Source organism: Monocercomonoides exilis (assembly GCF_001643675.1).
Source record: "Monocercomonoides exilis strain PA203 chromosome Unknown scaffold2-2631571, whole genome shotgun sequence".
Lineage (NCBI taxonomy): Eukaryota > Preaxostyla > Oxymonadida > Polymastigidae > Monocercomonoides > Monocercomonoides exilis.
Genome location: NW_027150547.1, coordinates 2,167,774 through 2,191,124, shown reverse-complemented (window position 1 = coordinate 2,191,124; position 23,351 = coordinate 2,167,774). Strand labels below are relative to the sequence as shown.

Below are 23,351 nucleotides of genomic sequence, written 5' to 3'. Positions count from 1 at the left end.
CCAACACAATTACAATTCTTCGCTTAATGATAATTTTTGACACATTAAATAAGTGATTGATAGACAAAACCTTTTTTTAAAATCGAACAGAAAGGGGAAATTAACAAAATGAAAATGCATACAACATTTATAAAATTCAAATGAAAAAGCTAACTGAATAAAGAAATATGAAAATGCATTATAAACGAATGATCGATCCTTGCTCTTTTATGGATTGAAAACAGCAAATGCATCGTATTCAACAGAAGATAATGCAAGTAAAAATCAACAACGAACGGTTAATATTACACAATAACTTTAATATTATAACCTAAAAACAATAGAAGACAATATAAAACAGATTCAAATGAAAAATGAAAAGTTAAGATTAGCAGTGGTGTGAAATGAGATAACTGACTCGAGAACTACATAATGAGCGTGATGTGTCATCAAAATTGGAAAGAGGAGATAATTATAAATACAATATGAACTCAAAACCATATAAATATCACAGAGACTGTTTTAAAAAAAAAATCAGGATGAAGGTTTCGCATCCAATTTCTCTTTCTGCAGCTTTTCAATGGTTTTTTGCATTTGCTTCAGGTTCGCTTCAGCTCTTTCTGCACGTTTCTTCTGTTCATTCATCTCCATCTTCAGTGCATCTCTTTCCCTTTCGATGTTCTTCACTTTGAGTTTCAGTTCATCTTTTTCTTTCGTCAGCAGCTGGCTCATACGCATCATGTTATCAACCAATGCACTCATTGATTGCATATCATCACCAGAATCTTCTTCTGCATTCTCTTCCTGCAAAGTGGCAACCTTCGCTTCCAGCTCCTCCTTTGACAGCTCCAGCTCTTTCTTCTCCCTTTCAATCTCTCTGATTCTCCGCTCGTAATCTTCTTTCTCTCTTTTCATAGCCTTCTTTTCTCGTCTCATCTCTTCCGCTTTTTTCTCTGCTTCTTCAATCCTTGTTCTCATCTCCTTCATTTTCCGCACATTCTCCATCTCTCTCTTTCTGAGCGACTCCTTTTCCAACAGCAACCTGTCCTTTTCTTGCTTCATCCGCTCGGCCGCATTGATATGCTGAATAACGAGTGATCTGCTTCTGCCTTGATCCAGCCTTTCTTGAAATTGCGTAACAGCCCTCGCAAAAGTTTTGTTTGGCTGTGTTCTCTCCAAGCTACCTAATGTCTCAGGCAGCTTATCTTCTTCTTCTGCTGATGCTTTTGGATTCGAATATTCTGTTGTTGAAGAAGTCGTTGATGGAGTCGTGGGCAGATCTTCAACATATTCGCTTCCTTGACTGTAATAGTCTTCAGTCAGGCTTCTTGAAGATTTAGTGACAGATGGCTCAGTTTCTGAAGCAGAACTGTTAAAAGAAAAAGTTGAAGCAATACTCGAACTCATTGAAGACGTTCGCTTTCTCTCTTCGAGTGCAAGACTTGAAGAGCGGCTTGCCTTTCCAAACAGTTCTTCCATTGCGCTTTTTTGTTCTAAGCTTCCTTCATCTTGTGTACATTGCGAAGAAATCGAATTACGACTTGATTTAACAAGAGGGCTTGAAGGGACTTCTTGTTTTCGTGAATGCGTTTTCATTCTCATTATCGTAAGTTCCTTCCTCAATTGATCCAAATCTTCTGAAAGCTTCCGATTTTTGGCATCTGTTTCATTGAGTATGCTTTGACTAGCTGGAGATTCATATGGGCGAACATCTTTTTCGCTATTCACTTGAGGCATCATCTTCTTTAATTCGATGACTTCTTCTTGAGTTTGCCTTAAAAGCTGCTCTAATTCTGCTTTTTCTGTTTGTAATCTTTGAAGTTCCTCGCTTTTCTCATTGCTTGCATTTTCCCCTTGAGTAAATGAACTTACAGAAAGAGAAGTCAATCTTGTATCATCATTTGTTGCAACACTTTGATTTTCATTGTTTTCATAATTAGAAGATGCGGACTGTGAAGCTGATGATAAGTCTGTGCTTTTCTCGATGCATGCTTGATTGTTTATCTTCATATACGGTTTCTGAGGTGACTTTTCAAATTGATTCTTTTCTGTGTCATTTGAAGCCTGAATCATTTTTTGTGAATTGCTGATATTTTCCTCTGAATAAGGACTTCTTTCGGACGTTTGGTTCTGGTTTGAACATTGCTGAGGCACATTATTTCCTTCGCTAACTGAAGAAGTCATCAACTGCATATTGCTTGATGATTTATCACTTGCAATTTCATTCACCTTCAGTGAATTTTCTTCTAACTCATTTTTCAATGTATTGCCATGAAATGAGGATGAAGAAGCAGAAAATGGTTCATCGTGTTGATAAACAACTGCAGAAGATGCTGAAGAACCGGACTCTTCAGGTTTTTGTAACGTTTGCTGTTGAAGTTCCATATTGTTGACTGCATTCTTTGAGCTTTCAACATTGTTGAAATTTTGATTGTTTTGTTCATTTAATTCTTTGTTCTTCCTTTCCAATTCATTTATTAAGCTTTTCAATTCTTCAATGCATTTGTCCTTTTCGTAAAGTTGAGTATTTAATTTGGCAATTGATTGCAAAGTGTTTTCTTCTTTGTTCAAATCTTGTTGCTTGCGTATTTCAATTTTCTCGTTAGGATGATGCTTCTCATCATCTGGCTGTCTCAGATGATCATTCATGCTTTCATCATCACTTGATTTATCTTCGTCGTTAGATATCTTATTTCTTTCTCTTTTTTCTGATGAATGATCTTGTTCTGAAATGAAAGAACTCTGAACTATTTTATCTTCATCAGCTTGAGTCTCATGAAAAGGAAGTTCTTCATCATCTTCAGCTAATTTTTGATCATCGCATTGACTTGAAGAGAGCTTTTCTGTTTTTGATTGCTCATGCTCTTTTGATAAATAATCTGAAGACCGCTGAATTGAAGAGCTTGCTGTTTTTGTCAAAGTAGTATTTGATTCTGCCTGCGAAGAATCGGCGTTTTGCATTTCTTTTGGAGAAGTTTTAGAATTAGCACCAGATGCTTGAATTTCTTGAATTTGCTTTTGTAATTCTTTAACGGTTTCATGGGTATGCTCATGTTCTTTTTCCAGTTTATCATTGGCTTTAAGAAGCTTCTGGTCGTTATCCCTGACAATTTCAATCTCATTTCTGAGTGTTGATAATTGTTCATTCGACTCAGTAGCATCTGTCAACTCTCTTTCCTTCGCAACTGCATTCACATTCCCAGATAAAAGCAATAGCCTATCAATCTGAGCATTTTCACACGGAGCATTTTCTGATTTCTCTTCTACACCTTTTTGTTCTTCGTTAAGATCCAAAGCTTTCTCGATATGACCATCTTTATCGTTCATATTTGAGCTTATAAAACTCCTTTGCTTTGCTTTCTCTTTGGATCTTTCGTTTGATTTTACTGGTTCTGATGTTTGCAATGATACCTGTTTTTCGGTAATCTCGTTAAGTTGATCCACATTTTTGGAACATTGTTGTGCAAATGGAACAGACGTTGCTTGAGCAGGCTTTGCTGATGCCTCATGAAGTTTACAGTTGGAATTCATTTGAGGTTCCATTTTATTATTAGCATGCGTATCATGTATTGCTTTTTGTTCATCTCTGCCTTTTATCTCTTTTTCTGTTGACTTTTCATTATGCAATTCTTCCAGCAGACGTTGATCTTGTTCTTTTTCCGTCTCGCCAATGTTAGTTTTCAAAGGCAAACTTGTTGCGTTTGTTGATAATTCGTAAATATCAACGTGCATCTTAGTTTCAGTTGAAGAAGAAAGTGCATGTCCTTCTTTCACGTAAGGTGATTTATTTACTTGTTCAGAGCGCGATTGCAAAGATTCTTCGTTGTTTGTATAGAAACTTTGAACATTATCATTAAACAAAGTTGGTGAAGAGACCTTGGGAACTGGCTGAGCTGATTGATTTTGATTACCATCCACTTTACTTTGTTGGCTTGATAATAAAAGAGCTGCTTTTAATTCTTCGTTCTCTTTTCTTAATCTCAAAAGCTGGGATATAATTTCCTCATTCTTTACCGGTTGCTCTATAATCTCAGGAACAATTTCCTCTGTGCTAATTGAGGCAGCATCCTTATCTTCGTCATTTTCAATAGTTTGTGATTCAATTACTTTCTTCGATTCTGAACTAATATGTATTCTTTCAGTTGTCTCTTGGGAAGCCGAGATATTTTTGCAATCTTGAGAATTAACCTGTTGATCTTTTCTCGAAAGAGTCTCTTCAACAATTTCGTTTCTATGTTCAGATTGAAGAGTTTCAATTACAGACTTGTTTTCTTTTTGTTTGGCTGGTAGTACCTGCTCTGGATGTGATTCATCATGATCATCACACAAAGAAGCATTCTCAAATTCTGTTTTATTTTCATTCTGAACTCGTTCCCAATGCTCCAAACTTTTCTTTAAGTTCTCGTTTTCCTTTTTAAGATTCTGTATTTCAAGTTCTTTCTCTCTCACAACCGCTATCATATCATCTTTCTGCATTGATTCATGAATATTGCATCCTAATTCTTCTGAATCTCTTCCTTGTACATTTTCGAGTTGGATATCATTGTTTCGTTCATCCTCCGAATTTGTAGCATTCGTTTGTATGCTGCTTCTTCTGTCACATTCAGATGAGCTTCTATTCGCATTTTGACAAGACAAATGTAGTTCATAAAGCGAATGGGAACTAACTTCATCTTGGCTTCCTTCAATTTTATCTGATTCATTGTGATCCTTTTCTTCCTCTTCAAATGGGAACAAGCTGGCGTCTGTCTTTGATGGCTGATGAATGTCTTTTTCAGATTCTAGATCAGAATGAGAAATTTGCTTAGAGTCTGAGATTGTTGAGATCACATTTTCTTCGCTAGAAGCATCCTCATTTTGGGTGTTATCTGCTTTGCCATCATTGTTAGAAATGACTTGTGAAGCTGGATTTCCAATGATGATTTGTTTCTGTTGCAAGTGTGCAATTTCTTTGCGAAGTTCTTCGTTCTCCTTCTTGGTCAAAGCGTTCATGTTTTCTAAGTTAATTATCAGTTGTCTCATTTCTTCGATCTCTTCAGGCTTTTGAACAATTTTATCATCGTTTGTTTCTTTGCATTCCACAGATTCTGATGATTCGGAAATAGGATTTTCGGATTGAAACTGAGAAACATTCTTTTCTGTTAGCAATGGAGTGACGTTCTGAATCTGCAAAGGAGTTTGAAGAGTTTGACGTGAATGCTTTTCTTGTTTATTCTCTGTAAGCGAAACAACTTCACTCCGTGCAATAATTAACTTTTCAGTCTTTTCAGCATTGGCTACTTCTTTGTCTTGTCTTCCTTCATTCTTCTCTTCTTCAATATCAGAAAGTAATTCATGTGCTCGAACTTTTTTTATTTCTTCTTTTTCCTCTTTTTCTTCATTGGCAAACTCTTCCTTCTTTTCCTGTTTCTCTTTTACATCTTCATTCTCCTCATTCTCCATCATTTCTTGTTCAGACGTCCCTCTTTCGCTCTTTGCATGTTCCTTGCGTTCCTTTTCAAAGCGAAAAGAATCACTTGATTTAGTCTTTTCGTCATTATCTTCCAGTTGTTCGGTTATTCTTTCGTCGATTCTTTCTGATTGTTTTCCTTCATTCAGATGCTTTCCTCGTTCTGTCTCCAGTTCATTTTCCAGCTCTTCGATCTTTTTCATCAGCTGTCTAACGTTTTCCAAAGAGACGTCTTCTTCCTTAATTTCTATTTGCTTATCGACTGATTTCTGGAAAGCACGTTTGTTAATTTCTTCCACCTTAAATTTTGGTTCATCCTCAGCATTTGAAACTTCTGCCTCTTCCCTCTCAGGTACAACATCAATTTCTTTATTTGCTTGCTTTATCTCTTTTTGCTTGTCTGAAGAGATTTCAATTCTTGTTTGATCATCTTGTGCCTGTTCAGCATCTGCTTTTTCCTTTTCTTTGGCATTCTCAACGAGCAGCAAATTATTCAATCTAATTTCTTCTTTTCCTTTGTCTTTTTCATGTTGTTTAGATGCTTCTGAATCTTCTTTCTCTGATTTCTCTGATTTCATTTTAATTTCCCCTGATTCCATGTTTTGCTCAGCATATTCATCATCCTTCACCTTTCCGCAAATCTTTTCAAGTTCCTTATCTTTTCCTCTCAGTTTGATTGTCATTTCTTCTTTCTCTTTTTCAACTTGCTCTTTTTCTTCTTTCATCCTTTCATTCTCCTGTATCATTTCTTCCTGAACCTTTCGGAGAGCTTCTATCTCTTGTTTAAGTCTCACAATCTCATTTTCCTTTTCATTTTCATTGTATTCTGGAATTGTCGCTGTGTTCTTTTCGTATAGAGAAATATTGCTCTTGCTTGGTTTTTCTTTATCGGAATTTGCCCCTTCAATTTTTCCTTCGACTTCAGTTCTGATTTGTTCATTTTCTGAATCAAATATTGAATTGTCATCTGTTAGTTCTTTCCTCCTATCTTCTTCTGATTTAATTGCTTTGTCTTCTTTCTTCATCACATCTGGAGAATCCAAAATATTCTGTCCTGAGAAAGTAGAATCTTCTTCTCTTTCTTTATCTTTCTTTCCTTTAAGTTTTTCAACTTCTTCTTTTTCTTCATTCAAAGAGTCTATTGATGATGAAGTTTTAGTAATAAGTTTATAATCTTTTGTCTTATTGTTCATTATAGGAGCATTAGTTGATGTTTCTTTCTTTGAAGCATTCCCTTCTTCCATCTTTCTCTCCTGTGAATCATTTTCATCTTCTGTTTCCTTCAATCCTTCGATATATTCTTTTTCACTTTTATCTGCTGCATTTGAAATCGCAATTACATGTTCAAAATCTTTTGTCTTTGCGTCTTCTAATTTTGCATTCCTCTCCCCTGAAACATATTCAGAATTTTTATCCAACAGCAATGTCTCATTTTCAGATGATGAAGAGATGACATTACCAGCAATTGAATGTACCATACTTTCTTCAATTGCAGCTTTCTTTTCTTTTGTTGTTTCCATTGAATGCTCATTTGCAGCGATATTCATTGTTCGGTCGCGTAATGCTAGCTCTTTGCTTTCGCTTTTGTCTTTGCTTTCTTTTTCGATATCAACTTCATTGAATTTAATGTCTTCTTTTTCTGCTGTAGATTCGGAGCTTTCTTTAATTGCGCTAATATGTGCCGATGTTTTTGAGGCTGTATTTCCTTTTATAAATTCGTTTTCTCTCTCTTTTTCCAAAGAAGAATTAGTTGAAACATCAGAAAAGTTTTCTGGTTGAAATTCCTTTTCCTTCTCCATAACCAAAACTCGACTTTCTGAAACTTGACGCCTTTCTCTTTCTGCATTGAGCTGTCCTTCCAACTCAATTTTCTCGTTTTTAATGGATTCATTTTCCCTTTTCAGTGCATCATAAGCCTGATATAATTCTTCAATGTTCATCTTTCCTTTTTCAACTGATCTTTTTCCTGCTGAATCAGATTCGCATTCATCATCTTTTGAATTCTCTTTATTGAAAATAGTTTTTTCTTCAGCTTCATTTGAAATATTTTCTTCTTCGGCATCTTTCTTTTCTGTGCGTTGCATCCTTTCATCTTCTCCTTGTTCTTCATTTGTTCTGTTCCTTGTTCTCTCTAATTCTTGTGATATAATTGATGATGAATCTATTTTGCTTTCCTTTTCTATGGCGTCAATTTTCTTTTCATCGGTATCCTTATCCATCCTTTCTGCAGCCTCATCCTCCACTTTTTCATCTTCCTTCTTTTCTCTTTCATCAACAATCGTGTTTATCTCTCTCAATATCTCTTGAGCATTCTCTTTTACAGCCATTCCTAAAATAACAGGTTCAATGCCATCAACCTTATTTGTTGTGACAGCCTTCATTTCCTTTTCATTCATATCGTCTTTATGTGTTGAAGCCGATTCTTCTTTCTCTTTTATTTTTCTTTGCTCTTGAATGGAATTCATATCCTCCTGTTCATTCATTTCCTTCTTTTTCATTTCCTCTTTGTCTTGTGCTTTCCCTTCGGATTTTTCAATTGCACTTTTACGATTCAAATCAGAAACGTCTTTATGTTTTTCGATTTTCTGTGTTTCATTTGAATAATCTTCACATCTTTTAATCATACTTTCATTATGCACAATCAACAAGGTATCTCTAGATGATTCATCAATGTTGCCATTCTCATCTTCTTTCTGTGTAACATTTCTATCTTCTTTTGTCATTTCCTCAATGTTTCTTTCATTAATATCTCCAACATCGTGTAATTGCAATTCACTAACTTGTATTTGAACTTTTTTTTCTTTTTGCTTTCCTTGTTTATCTTCCCGAAGAGGACTATCTTCTTCACTGATTGTTTTCCTCGTTTGTAACAGAGGTTCAAAATCAAATGATTCTCGATCAGAACTGCTCTGATATTCTTGCTCATCAGTGTTCTCAGAAAGAAATTCTTCTTCGGTTTCTTTTGTTTTGTGTGTTTTTTCATTCAGCATTTCATCTCTTGCTTGTTTGTCCATTGTTGCTTCGAGAGCATATTCTTGATTATCTTGCTGCTGCATCATCATTTTGTTGGATGATTCTAATTCGCTAACTCTCTTTTTCAGTTCATCTCTCTCCTTTTTCACTTTCTCAAATTCAACAAGTAATGCAATTTGTTCTGTTGATGCTTCTGCTGCAGGTGCCTGTTCTGATGAATAATTACTTATAAATGTTTCCTTCTGCAAATCTTTTTCATTTTCAGCAATCATTTCCTCTTTCGTTGTTTCAAATTCTTTTTCATTTACTTGTTTTTCTTTCGTTTCTTCTTTTTCAAATTTTTCTCCTTTGCTACTCTTTTCATCTTTGTCTTCACTTTCCTCTTTGAAGTTTTGTTCAATTTTGTCCTCCGATGAGCATTTCACGCTTTCTGTCAATAGCCCAACTTCAATTACCTTCACACTCAACTTTTCAATTTCTTGTTCTTTTTTATGTTCTTTTTCTGTCTCTTCTTTCTCTTCAACAGCATCATGTTCTTCATTTGGCATCTTCTCTTTCAATCGGCTCAACTCTAATTCCAGTTCTTTCGCCTTTTCAAGTAGTTGTTGTGCTCTTCTTTCTTCTTGAAGGCGCTTTTCTCTTTCTTCATTTAGAAGAACTTCCAATTCTCTAATGTTATCATCCTTTGTCTCATTTGCCTTTTCAGTGGATGCATTCACTTGTGTTGAATGAACAAATATTGGCACAAGTTCTTTTTCAGTCTTCTCCTTGTCAGTATCTTCTTCAATACTTTGTTCGTTTGATTGGATTTGCTGACTGTTATGTTCAAAAGAAATGTCGCTGATTACTTTTTCAGAATGATCTTGTGATTCTTTTTCTTCAATTTTCTTTTCAGTCATTTCTGATTTTGTTTCGCTGGTTTTCTCGGATTGCATCAAATCGTTGTTACCATTTTCTTCTGGCAGCTGAACATTCAATTCAGACTGAACTATTCTCGATTTTTCCTTATGATCATAAGAAATCTCATCTTTCGGAGTGTTGTTTTCTTTCTCTTCACCAGTTTTCTCTTTCAGTTCTTGTTTCTCTCTCTTTGAATCATCTTCCTCTTGCTCCAAAGATGAGACTAGTTGCCTTTCTGTTTCATGTTCAGTTCTAATCTCTTCTCGTTCAGAATTTTGAGATGTTTTTGCATCTTCAGTTATTTCAGGTGTAATTGAATGTTGTTTCGACACAGCAAAAGTATAAGAGACTTTTCTTTCATCAGAATCAGTAAATACGCTTTTTTCCTCTTCAAAAGAATTTCTTTCGCTTTGTTGCTCGATACAAGACTCATCTGTTTGCTCTTCTTTTTCTTTTGTTTCAGAGAATGATCTCTTTGAATCTTCTGATTTAAATTCTGCTTTAACGTCATCATTTGTAGATGTTATTTGACTCATTGGCTGAATTAATTCTGCTGAAGATTCGTTTTGCTTAATCCTTTCATATTCTGCAACCTTTTTGTTCAACTCATCTCTCTCTTTCCTCACTTGCTCTAATTCGACTTGAAGCTTTTGCTGATTTAAGAGCAATTGTGCAATAGAAGATTTATCATCTAATTGTATTTCATCTGCTAATTCCTCATTGACTTTGTTCTCTTTTTCAATTTCATCCTCTTTCGCTTCGTTTCTCTTCATTTCTCTTCGATCATTCTCAATTTCCTTTTCACATTCTGTGGCTTTAGATTTGCTTTCTGTTGCATAAACAAATACTTCAACTTTACCGTTTTTATTCGTTTCGATAATTTCTTCATCTTCGTTATGTTCAAGTGCTGAACTCTCATTCTCTAAGACAGCAAATGACGCGTGTTTTGGTTTGTTTTCTGTTATCATCTGATCCTCGCTTTGTTCTGCTAAGCTTTCCCTTTCTGTTTTCTGCACTGATTCAAAATGATCGACACTTCTTTCAGTTTCTTTTTGTTCTTTTTCAACAAAGTGAGGTTTATCCATTTCCGTTTCCTCCTCATTTACACAGACAGTCGATGCAACTTCTTTATCCAAAAGATTCTTTTCATTTTCTTCTGTTTTTGCAGCATTTACATTTGAAGCTTCGCTTTTCTGTTCGATTTGTGGAATTAATGTGGCCATTTGTTTATTCGTTTCAATGTTTTGAGTATTTGCACTCAGCATCCTCTTATCTGAACGAATTTCCTTATTAACTTCATTCTTTGCGAGTTGGGTTGTTTCTTTTTCATCGCAAGGCTCTGTTTTTCCTTCAACTTGTGCATTCTCATTTTGAATTGTTGTTGATGAAGTTTCTTTTGAATTAGTTGAAGATTCATTCAATTCCTTTTGCGTTTTTTCTTCACGTTCTGGTTGTTTCTGCTCCATGAGATGTTGAGATTCTTCTTTTAAATGAGAATCTTCAGCTTCAACAGCTTTCAATTCTTCGTTGACTGCGGGTTGGATGTTTGAAGAAATGGTATTTCCAAGCTGCATTAACGCTTGTTTAGATTGCTTTTCACTTTCCTTCATAGAGTTATTAGAATTATCAGTCGTAATCTCCAAAGTGTGCTCATTCTTTTCGAACAAAGAAGTATTTTGGATGGAAAAGTCAGAATCTGTCTGAAGCGGTTCTTCTTTTTGAAGTATTTTTATAACTTCTTTGATTTTAGCATCAGCAACGTATTGAGTTTGAACATTGGATTCCTCTTTTCTATAATCAGGTAACTTGCTTTTGCTTTCAATTAAAGTTGTTTCAGTTGTTATCTCGGGTGTGTGCTTCATTTGTTCCATCGACACTTCTCTTTCTTTCATTGAGCCTTTAAATTCACTTAAGTCAATTTCATGTTCTTGCAGAACTTGAGTCAAAGATTTGTTCTCTTTCATCAGTTGCTCTTTTTCAATTTCGGCGTCTTTTAGCTTTTCGTTTGCAGAATTCAAAGCTTGTTGGAGAGCAGCAATTTGATCAATAACTTTCACTTCTTGTTGTTCTGAATCATTTTCTTCTTGTGGAGATTTCATTCCATTCTCATAAGAATCGAATTCTTTGTGTTCATTAGCTTTCCTTTTTCTGTCTTTGGCTGCAGCCAATGTTGCATCGCCTTGAGCGCATGAAGTTTCTTTTGCCTTTTCATCTTCTTCTTTTGCTTTGTCAAGTTTGTTTTCTTTTCTTTCGACTTTTTCGTGTTTATCTTCATCCTTCTCTTCTTCAGCAACTTCTGACAATTTGTCCATTTGATCTTTTTCTCTGCTTTCTTGAACTTTGTTGCGTTTAACTTCTTCGGTTGAAGGCTCTTTTTCCTTTCCAGCTTCTTTATCTTTCTTTTCTTGTTTCTCTTTCTCTTCTTCAGGGGATAAAATTAAAACATTCGTTGTAAACATTCCATTCTTTTGATTTCCTTCTTCATTCTTCTCATTCTCCATCATTTCTTGTTCAGATATCCCTCTTTCGCTCTTTGTATATTCCTTGTGATCCTTTTCAAAGTGAAAAGAATCACTTGATTTTGCTTCATTATCATCGCGTTCGATTTTTTCTGTCATTCTTTCGTCGATTCTTTTGGATTGTTTTCCTTCATTATGATGTTTCGCTCTTTCTGTTTTCAGTTCATTTTCCAGCTCCTCGATCTTTTGCATAAGTTCCTGCACTTTCTCTAATGAGATGTCTGCTTCTTCTATTTCTGTTTGTTTGCCTGTTGTTTCCTGGAAAACTTTCTGTTTTGTTTCTTTTGTCTCGATTCTCGCTTCATCCTCACTCTTTTCGTCTTTCATTTCTTTCGACTTAGAAACATCCGCAATTTCTTCATCTATTTGCTCTTTTCTTGCCTCAACTAATTCCGAGCTTTCATTTCCTTCCTCTTTCTCATTTTTTTCTAACAGTTCTTTTGGCTTGTTTGATTTTTCACATTTCATTTCTTCGGGTTCACCTTTTTTTATATTCTCTATAATCATCAATTTGTTTGATACACTTTCTTCTTCTTTCCTGCCTTCAGTTATTTCTTCATTCACACTTTCTGCTTTCATCTCGTTTTCAGTTGATTCAGTATCTGAAATTGCTTGTCTTGTTTGTTCTATTGATGCTTCATTTCCTTCTGCATTCTTCACTAACAACATCGATGTTGAAACAACTCCCTTATTTTCTTCTTTTGCCTGTCCTTCTTCATTCTTTGCTTTTGTGCTCCTCAACTCCATTCGCAATCTCACGATCTCTTCTTCCAGTTCTTTTGTTCTCGCTTCTGAAACGGCTCCTTTTTCTTCTTCTTTCTTTCTCCTCTCCTTTTCTTCTTTCAACAGCTTTTCCAACGTCTCTTTCTCCCTCACAGTTTCATCTGTTTTGATCAGTAAATGAGATGTTGTTGATTTAGGTTCAATCTCTTCTTTTATATTGGCTTGATTTTCTTCTTCTATGCATTCTTCTTTTGGAGTTATTTTCTTATTTCCTTCTACTTCCTTTTCTTCAATATTACCTTTCAAAATTAAATTGTCTTCTTTTGGAATACTCAAATATCCTCTTTCTTCTTTTTCCTTTTGCTCCTCAATAGTTCGTGGTTCTTCTTCTTTTCCTTTTCCTTCATGTTGTTTTGGAACTGAAGCTTTCTCTTCTTTCATTTCCATTCCTTCGCCTTCAACGTTTTTCTTTACATATTCGGTATTCATCAAACACATAGATTCTTCATTGTTCTTCAGTTCCTTTTCATCAATTCCCATCTTCTCGCAAATCTTTACAAGTTCCTCATCTTTTCCTCTTAGTTTGACTGTCATTTCTTCTTTCTCTTTTTCAACTTGCTCTTTTTCTTCTTTCATCCTTTCATTCTCCTGTATCATTTCTTCTTGCCTCTTTCGAAGGACTTCAATCTCTTGTTTTAGTCTCACAATCTCATTTTCCTTTTCTCTCTTATCAATTGCTTCATCAACTTCTTCTTTTTCATCTTCCTCAAAGAGTTCACTTGAAGATTCTTTAGCTCTCTCTTCATCATCATCATCTCCTGGACAAGTAGAGCTACTTTTCTCAATCATTTGAGATTCCCTCTGAACATTTGCCTCTTCAGATACATTTTGCTCATTGTCTGCGGTTGCTGGCTCGTTCACTAGTTTAAATTCATTCATTCTTCCTCTTATTGTCGCAATCTCATCATCACCCAGTTTCATCAAAGTGGATGTCTGATCCAAAATTTGATCAATCTTCGCTGCTTTCTCTTCTCTGTTCTTCGTCTCCTGCTCTTCCTCCTCCTCTTCTTGTATGTCCGGATTGGTATTTTTGTCCTCGTTTGTCTGCGTCCGCCCCATCTGCAATGAGCTCTTCAGCTCAATCAGTTGTGCTCTCATAATTTCAATGTCCTTTGCCTGCTGTTCTCTAAACTGCTGAAGATCCTTCTCGTTCTCTTCACGTATCATCTTCATCCTCTCTGTCATCTGCCTCGCTGCTTCTTCTTCCATCTTCTTCTTCGCCTCCTCCAACTTCACTTTTTCCCTTTCAATCTCCATTTTCTGTATCGTCTCCCGCATCTGCGCCTCCATTGCATCCTTGTCTCTCTCCAGTGCTCTGATCTTCTCCCTCATTTCTGTTATCATGTTCTCATTCTCTTCAATCAGATTCTCCTTTCCCTTTCGGATTTTGTCCATCTTTTGGTTCTGTTCCTCCATCTCTGCTTCCATTCTGCTCTTCTTCTCTGCTACCCTCGAATAGTCAAACTCCAACTCCTTCAGCTTCACTTGCTCCTGTCTCAATAACTGCTCCAGTGTTGATATCTTCTGCTCTGCTTCAGTTTTCTCCTTGTGCCTCTCTTCTTTCACAGCTTCAAGTTCCTTCTCAGTGTTCTCCAATTGTTCCTCTGCTTTTCTTGCTTTTTCTTCAACTTCTGCCAAATGCTTCTTTTCTTCTTCGAGTTGTCTCTCAAAGTCGTTGGAGCTTTGTTCAAGTGCTGTTTTAGAAAGATTTAATTCACTAATCTCTTTCAGCAACTCTTCTTTTTCGACTTCAAATTGTTGTTTTTCTTTTTGCATAGCTTCGATGTTGGCAGACTCATCCAAGGCAGACTGAGATTTTTCTTCTTCCTCTATTTTCTTCATTTCTTCTTTCAATTGATTTAATTCTTCATCTTTCTCTTTGCTTATTATCTCCTTCTCTTTCATAACTTTAACAATTACTTCATTCATTTCTTGAATCTTTGCTTCAATCTCCATTTTCTGTTTTTGCAGTTCATTTATTTCTTCTTCTGTCGTTCGTGTTTTTTCTCGTTCAATTATCAAAGCCTGTTCAGCTGCTGCTAATTTTTCATTCAATTCTGTTTTGTCATTTAGATTTTCCTGAAGTTTCTTGTTCTCTTCTTTTGCAGTGTCACATTCTTCTCTTAAAAGATCGACTTCTTTCTTCAATTCAGCATCTGCTGCAATCAACAATACAAGTTGATTGTTCTTTTCTTCTAACTCCCTTTGAATCTCTTCCATTTCACTTTGTAACTTCTCCTTTTCAGTTTGATGTTCTTTTGCTTTGACTTCTGCTTCTGTCGAAGCCTGCGCCATAAATGCAGCAAAGTTGTTCTTTTCTGCTTCTGCAATGAGAATCTCTTGAGCATTTTTCTCTATTTGAGCATTCAATCTTTCCTTCTCTTCGTTCAGTTGCTTGTTCAATCGTTCAAGGTCTTCAACAATACGTTGTGTTGATTCGTATTGCTTCCTCATTTCTTCGATCTCTTTTTCTTTTGCTTCATCAGCTGCAGTCTTCTCTTCAGCCATTTTTTGCACCTGTTCTTGATGCACCCTCAAATCATCAGAATATTTCGCATTCTTTTCTTGTTCGCTTTGCAATTCTGAGGCAAGTTGTTCTTTTTCTTTTGTCAATGTTTCATTTGCTTGTTGTAGTTTTTCATTCATTGAAGTCAGCTCTTCATGTTCTTTCTTCATTTCTTTGTTTGTTTCTTCGAGTTGAACGAACTTAACATTCAATTCACTAAATTTCGCTTCATTTTCTTCAGAAATTGTATCTTTTGATTGAGCAATCTTTTCTAATTCTATTGCTTTGCTTTCAGCTTCTTCTCTGACTAATCTTGATTTCTCCTCTGATTCATTCAATTTCTCTATCATTTCACTTGTCTTTGCCTGTTCAGCAAGTAATGATTCCTGAAGTTCTTTTATTTGAACATCCTTTTCATCAATTTGTTGAGAAAAGCTATCTTTCAGTTGATTTACATCTGTTTCCGCTTTCATCAGCTTTTCTTCTGTTTCTTTGAGTTTTTGTTCTTTTGCATCTTTTTCTTCTTTCAATCTTTCGGATTCTTCAATCAATTGTTTTCTTTCCTCATTCATTTTCTCCTTTTCCTTTTCCGATTCTTCAATTTGTTGATTAAGAAGATTCAATGACTCTTCGTTCTTTTCTAATTTCTCTTTGGATTCATCCAGCAAAGACTGAGCAGCAACCACTTCTTGTTGCGCTTTCTCTTTCTCTTCCTGGTTTTTGTTCTTTTCATTCGTAATGTTTTCGATTTCTTCATTCAAAATGCTAACTTTCTTCTTCAGATCTTCCGCATCTTGTTCCAGAAGCTCTTTTTCCTTCTTTCTTTCCTCGATAACTTGCTCAAATTCATTCTTCACTTTTTCATATTCTTCCGTTTTTTCTTGTTTCTCGTTTTCAACTTCTTTTATTTGAGCTACTAATTTTTCACTTCCAAGCTGCAGTTTTTGCACTTCCTCGTTCTTTGCCTCCAGCTCAGCTTCAGATTTAGCTGCTTTTGCTTCTGCCTCTCTCAGCATCCCTTCAGCCTCATTCAGTTTCTTTTGACTTAATTCAATCTCTTCTTGAAGAGCAACTGCTTCTCTTTCTCTTTCTGTTTTTTGCTCAGTCAATTGCTGTGTCAGTTCAATCTTTTCCTTCTCCAATTTTTCGTATTTCTCTTTTAATTCAAGATGCTCCTCGTTTGTCGAATCGAATTTGTTTGTTGAATCTGATAATTCATTCATAAGTTTCTCCTTTTCAGTTTTTTCAGCATTCAATTTCTCTTCTAATACTGTTATGTTTTGTTGCAATTGAGAAGATATTTCTTCATTCTCTTTGGATTTCTCTTCCAATTCGTTTATCTTTGTTTGTAATACAGTTAATTCAGCAGCAGCCTTTTCATTCTCCTCTTTTGCAGTGTTCATTTCATTCAATGTTTTTGTGTGTTCTTCTTTCAAAGCATTCATTTCTTCTGAAAGCTTCTCTTTCTCTTCATTTGCTTCTGAAACTAATGTCTTCAATGAAATTACTGCTTCCCTTTCTTTCTTCAGTTCTTCTGCTTCTGCTTCCTTCTCCTTCTCAAGTTCATTCAATCTGTTTTTAATAGAAGCCATCTCCTCTTCATTTGCTTTCTTAATTGTTTCAATCTCTAAATTAACTCTCTCAACTTCTTCACTCTTTGCATTCAATTCCTTTTCCATATTTGATATACTATTTGTTAGCTCCTCTGATTTCCTTTGCTCTTCAGACAGACTTTGGCTCAGTTTTTGCACAGTTTGTTCGTTTTCTGCTGTTCCCTCACTCAATTTTGTGTTTAATTCATCAACTGCCTTCTCATGCTGTGTCTGTAATGCAACATTTTCCTCTTTCGATTTCTCCAAATCTTCTTTCAAGGCATCTCTTTCTTGCGTAACTACTTTGTTTTCCTCTTCAAACTGTTCTAATTGCTTTCTGATTTGAGAAATCTCCACTTCTTTTTCATTCGTTTTGTCTTCTGCAGTCTTCACAAGTGCTTGAAGCGCCACAATTTCTGATAATGTGTTCATTTTAGCTTCTTTTGTGTCGTTTAATTCGCTCAAATGCTTTTCATTCTCTTTCTTTTCTGTCTCAATTTGAACTCGAAGTTCTTCAATCTCTTTTTCAAATGTTTCCTTTTCGCTAATCTTTTCGTTTTTGACTGTTTCCAGTTCTTCTACAGCTTTGTTCAATTTATCTTCTGTTGTCTTTTCTTTCTCTGTCATCAACGATAATTCTTCATTCAAGCTATCTTTTTCCTTTTTCATATCTTCCATCTCTTTTCTGTAATTTTCTATTGCTTCATCTTTGTTAGTGATTGCTGAGTTTGCTTCGTTTAATTTCTCTAATGTTGTTTTATTCTCCTCTTTTAGTGCATTTATCATCTCTTCCGTTTCTTTCAATTGTTCTTCTTTATCTTTCAACTCTTTTGATTTTTCCTCTTTTATTCTTTCATTTTCTTCAAATTTCTCTTTAACTGCCTTGTTCTCTTCTTTCACTTGTTCCATTTCAGTCTTCAGCTCTGCTAATTCTTCTTCTTTCGCTTTTATCTCCTTTTCTGAAATAGCTTCTTTTTCTTTAACCTCTTTCAATTCTGCTTCAACAGAAGCACATTTCGAATTAACAGAATTCAATTCTTGCTTCATTTCTTCTATTGCTTTTGTTTTCTCTTCTTCGACTTTTGCTAATTTCGCATTCAACTCACTCATTTCATCTTTTGAGTTGTTCATTTCATCTTCCACTTCTTTTAATTGAGCCTCAATAATCTGCTTGCTTTCACTAATCTTTGCAATTTCTTCTGCTTTTTGATCTCTTTCTGATTTGACGCTTTCAATTTCTGTTTGAAGATTCGTTAAATTCGCTTCTATTTCTTCTTTCTTCTCTTTCAAGTGAACAATCTCTTCCTCCTTCTGAGTCAAATTCTCAGTCATTTCTTTCAATTTCACCTGATCACTTTCACTCTTCATTGAAGATGCAGCATTCTCTTCTTTAAGTTCATTTATCTCTTTAACAGCTTTCTCATTCTCTTCCTTTAAAGATTCATTGGCTTGTTGCACTTCCAATAGCATTTTCCCTTTTTCATTAAGTTCATTTTCAACTGCTTCTTTAGCTTTTTCTTGATCTGACAACTTTTCCTTCATTTCATTCATCTCTTTCATCTCCTTTTCTCTTTCCATTGAAATATCTTCTTTCTCTTTATTTATACTCTCAATCTCCAATTTACTCTCTTCCAGTTCTGTCTCAGCTGCTTTTGCTTTTTCTTGTGCTGTTTTCAAATCTTCCTCTAACTGACTTTGCTTTGCTTCTTCTGTTGACAGCATCAACTTCAATTCTTGTATCTCTTTCTCTTTCTCCTCTTTCGCATTCATTAGCTCATTTCTTAATCGTTCAGATTCGTTTTTCTCTTTCTTCAGTTCTTCTTCTGCTTCTCTCAAGTTGACTTCAATTGAGTTCTGTCCTTCTTTCAAAGACGACAATTCTTCAGTCAAATGTCTCTGTTCTTCTTTGAGTGTGCTATTTTCTTCATTTTGCTTCTCAATATCATCCTGCAGATGTTTAATTCTCTCTTCATTCATCTTCAGCTTCTCTTCAACTTCCTCCAAATGTGTTTGTGTTTTGCTCAATTCATTTGATTTCCCTGCTTTTTCTTTCTCGCTCTCATCAAGTTTCTCTTTAACAGTCAAATTCTCTTCCTTCATCTGCTCCATCTCATTCTTCAATTTATTCATTTCTTCCTCTTTCTCATTCAGATCAGCCTCAGATTTCACAGCTTTCTCTTTCACTTCATTCATTTCTGCTTCCATCAACACACATTTTGAATTCGCTGAATTCAAATCTTCCTTCAATCTCTCAATTTCCTTTTCTTCCTTCTCCTTTGTTGACTCCAGTTTGTTATTCAGCTCATTCACAACTTTCTCTGAATCATTCAGTTTGTTCTCTGTCTCTTTCAACTGATTCTCAACTTTTTGTTGTTTTTCAGTCAAATTTGATAATTCTTCCGCTGTTTTATCTCTTTCCTGTTTGATTGCAGAAACTTCTTCTTTCGCTTCTTCGCATTGCTTCTCCACATTTTCCTTCTCTTCTCTCAATTTTGTCGCTTCATTCTCAAATTTGCTTGCAAGTTGTTGCTGTTCAGCTGCTTCTTTTTCCTTCTCTGTCAATTTCATCTCAGCCTCAGTTATATGATTCTCTTTTGATATAAGCTCATCTGTCAGCTTCTTTTTCTCCTCTTCCAATTCTTCATTGTGTTTCTTTGACGCATCAATCTCTGTTTTAAGAGCATCGATTGTCTTTGTGGCTTCCTCATAGTTTGATTCCATTGTTTTCAGTTGAGATTCCAAATTTCCCTTTTCTTGGTTCAAAAGCTTCTCTTTCTCCATCTCTCTCTTCTTCTCTTCTTCCATCTGATTCGACAGATCTGCTATTTTTGCATTTAATTGATGCATTTCCTCCAAATCAGATGCAATTTTGAGGTTAGCAGCAGCTGTGAGTGCTTGTGCATTGTTCAGCTTCTCTTCAAGTTCTTTCTTTTCACTTTGCTCTTTCTCAATCTGTTTGGTCAATGAAAGTTTTGTCTTTTCTGCTTCTTGTTTAAACATTTCCATTTCTTTTATCTTTTCTTGTTCCTTTTGCTTCAACTGATTGATTGTATTTGCTGCCTCTTCGTTCTCATTCGCTCTCTGCTTGTTTATTTCCTGGAGTGTCTGCTCAAGTTCTGCTTTTCCTCCATTCAGAGCAGCTTCTCTTTGCTCAGCTGCTTTTGCTCTTTCCTCTTCTGCTGCTAATTTCATTGAAAGATTGTTGTTTGTCGCTTTGACATCAGAGAGTTCTGTTTGAGTTGCTTTCAATTGCTCTTCTGTATTGTTGAGTGAAGAAAGCGTCTGCTGGTATTTCTGTGTTATTTCGTTGATCGTGTTCTCTTTCTCTTTCAGTTGATTGTCACGTTGGTTGATATTTTCCCGCTCAGTTGCAAGTTCTTTCACAAAGTTCGCAATCTGATTCTCTAATTCTGCTTTTTGGTTGTTCATCATTTTTATTTCGTCTTCCAAGTGAATTCTTTTCGCCTCCTCATTTTTGAACAATTCTTCCTGGTTGTTTGCTCTTTTGCTTTCTTCTTCAAACTTTCGAGTGAACTCATTTCTTGATTCCTCTTCTTCTGTCAATTTATTTTCTGTCTCTCTTAATTTTTGCACCTGAATATTCAATTCTCCATTCACATCACTCAAATTCTTCTTCAACTCTTCATTGGCATTTGTAAGCTCTGCAATCTGCCCGTTCATCTCCTCCTTCGTCAGCCTCAGCTCCTTCTCAAGCGCATTCCCTCGCTCATCTGCCGCCACCAGCTTCTCCTCAGTGCTGCCCAGCTTCTCCAGCGCGTCTTTCGTCTTTGCCACTTCTTCCAGCCGGATCATCTCTGCCATCCCGCTCATCGTCTCCATCTCCTTCGCACTTTGCTCTTCGGCGTCTTTCAGCTCTTTCTTCAGCCTCTCCACCATCTCGCTCTTCTCCTGCAGCTGCCTTCCCAGTTCTGCCTTCGCATCTTTCGTCACATCCAACTCAAGTTGCGTTCCATCTCGCACTTCTATCAAGTCATTGCGTTCTTGTTCTGTCTGCTTCAGCTTCTTCATCAGCGCAGCCAGCTCTTCCTCTTTCTCCTTCATCAGCTTCTCGTTCTCCTCCCGCATTCGCTCCATTTCCGAGTTGACTTCAATCAGATCCTGCTCAATTGCACGCTTCTTCTCTTCGATGTCTCTTCGGTTCTCCTCTTCCTCCCTCAGTTTCTCCATCGCCTCCCTCGCCTTCATCTTCTCCTCCGCCGCTGCCTCTTCTGCTTCTTTGATCCTCATCTTCATGTTCACACTCCCCCTCTCGCTTTCACTCACCCTCCGCTCCAAATCCCCTCTTTCTTCAATCAGCTCCTCGTTTTCTTTCTCTGCTTCGCCAATTCTCCGCCTCAGCTCCTCTGCTTCCTTCTCCTTTTCAGCCAGTTTCTCTTCTGCCTCTGCTTTCACTCGTTCAATCTCGCTTTCAAACTCCATTTTCGGCTTTGACTGTTCAGAATCGGTTGTTTGTTCACTTTCTGTTCTCAGCTGAACAATCTCCTCTTCCAAAGAGCGCCTTTTCTCTTCCTCTTCCTTCAGTCTGTCTTTCAGTGCTTGGCTGGCTGCTTTCTCCTCGTCTACACCAGCAGCACTGTCGACAACAATCTTCATCATCTCTTCTTTTTCTGCCTCTGCCTCCTTCAGCTTCTCCTCCACTTCGATTTTCTCTGCAACAATCGTCTCGTTCATCGCCTTCAAAATGTCCATCTCCTCACTCTGCGCTTTCATCGCCTCTTCTTTCTCCTTCGCCAGCTTTTCATTCTCCTCTCTGAGCCTCGTAAGGTCGTCCTCCATGTTCTTCAGCTTCTCTTCAGCAAGCCTCCTCTTCTTTTCTGTCTCTCGCAGTTTTTCTTCGATTTGCTCTGTGCGATTATCAGCTGTGTCTAGTGCTGTGATCAGTGTGATGTTTGTCTTCTCCAATTTGTCCAGCCGCTCGGCTGTGGAGTCAAAGTTCATTAATTTTGACTCCTTCACAAGAGACGGGTTTCTCAGAAGCACTTGGCACGAAGGTCGCTTTGTCGGATCCTGGATTCAATGGCAAAGAAATGGTAATATTTGAATATTGAATTTTTTTATTAATAATAAAGCAAGTGAGTGAAAACATCTCACATAATAAATGTCAAACTTCTGATAAAAGTGAGGCTACTATTTTTTTGTATTCAGAAGGAATATTTGCTCCTGTTAGACTTTGTATTATTGCGTTTGATTTGGATGCGCTGCTTTCTGCTTGATTATCTGTGTGATCAAAGTACTCCATTGTCGCCACTTCATATAAGATAAGACCAATAGACCACATATCGGCTTTTGTTGTTGGTTTTTCTCCCATTTGCACTTCAGGTGAGGTATACCGACTTTAAAATTGCATTTTGTTCATCATAAGTGAAATTTTAATTTATTCAAAAAAAAATCAAGCATAATGACAATTTGAAACAATCAAAAAAACAAACTGAAATGACATTGGTAATGGTAAATCTGCTGATGCATTAATTGGCTTCATGTAGCTAAGGTTTACTAAATTGTTTTAAAATTTTGAGGGGAAAAAACAAAAAATAATGTCACACGAATTTTGACATGTCCATCTAAAGTCATGAATATTGTTTCTGGCATTAAATTTCCGTGTATTAATTCCAAAGAGTGCAAATAATCAATTCCATTCAACATCTCGAGGAGAAAACGTAATAATTCCTGAAGAAAAAGAAAGAAAGAAAAATAACATAATAGAAGCAAGAAAATTAAAATACATCTTTGCTAAATCGTTTTCCTGTGATTGACTGTTCGAATAAGAGTTGTCTTAGAGATTTCCCTTCCGTACTTTCATTAACAATATAAATTGTATCTTCACCTTCTTCGAACCATTCAAATAATCTAATGAGAAATTTTGAGTTGACTCTAACTGATTTTCTTAATGCAGAAGTATAATTAACTAAAAGAGGGCTGTTGGAGTCATCTAAAGGTATTTCTATTTTTTTCAAGACGCAATCCTGGTCTGTTGAAATCCTTTTAGCATTAAGGCCATAAGGACATTCTTCTTTCTCTTTCTCATCGAGAAAACGAACTTATAAATTAATTTCCCCAGCAATAAATTAAATATTATTATTTGTTCATTATAATTTGAATATAAATATTTTAAACATTTAATTAAATTAACATTAATATATAACAAACATTCATTCAGTTTTGTTGTTCCTGGTGATTGTTTACTCATCTTAGAGAAAGAAAAAGCAAAGATAAAAAAGAAGATCAGTATGCCCTTTTTGTTCTTTTGAGAATTGATTGATCAATTTGCCATTAACTTTTTTCGAATGGAATCAATTGATTTTCTTGCAAAATTGAAACATTATTGCGGGGATTACGACCAAATATCTCAATCCATTTCTTCGTCTTGGAATATTGGAGGTTTCATTCTTTTTGCAACTCGTTTTTTTGCATCTTAATTTGATTTTTTGATTTATTGGTGATGTTTCTTTTTTGTCAATTTGGTTTTTCAATGCAACCATGTTGCATTATCGTTGCTTTCAGATAAGTTTGAAAATGAATTGTCATTACAAACGACAATTGAAAAAGCTGGAATTACTTCACTATCAGAGAAATTTGAATTATTTGAAGAAACATTTCGTTTGGTTGAAGAGCTTAATTCAGAAATCAGT

The 23,351-nt window shown here is 35.9% G+C and overlaps 1 protein-coding gene across 1 annotated transcript; it reads right to left on the bottom strand.

The window, feature by feature from the left end:
- Positions 1 to 18: 18 nt before the first annotated feature.
- On the bottom strand, positions 19 to 22,949 carry MONOS_1634 (uncharacterized protein). Its single transcript, XM_067869255.1, has 7 exons — positions 22,870 to 22,949; positions 22,446 to 22,759; positions 22,266 to 22,389; positions 22,152 to 22,215; positions 21,830 to 22,055; positions 12,387 to 21,729; positions 19 to 12,302 (listed from the first exon to the last, which is right to left on the bottom strand). Exons 1-7 carry the CDS (start codon positions 22,907 to 22,909, stop codon positions 514 to 516), a joined length of 21,900 nt encoding a protein of 7,299 aa, XP_067735995.1. The 5' UTR covers positions 22,910 to 22,949; the 3' UTR covers positions 19 to 513.
- Between the last annotated feature and the right edge of the window lie 402 nt (positions 22,950 to 23,351).

Excerpts from the sequence above, each read along its gene's own strand:
- MONOS_1634 (XM_067869255.1), bottom strand. The coding sequence starts at position 22,909 with ATGAGTAAACAATCACCAGGAACAACAAAACTGAATGAAT. Across the intron at positions 22,760-22,869 it reads AACAACAAAACTGAATGAAT|TTCGTTTTCTCGATGAGAAA; the intron begins GTTTGTTATATA and ends TTAATTTATAAG. Across the intron at positions 12,303-12,386 it reads AAACGAGATGAAAGCAGAAA|GTGAACCCGAAGAAATGAAA; the intron begins GTGTGAATGAAG and ends ATATAAAAAAAG.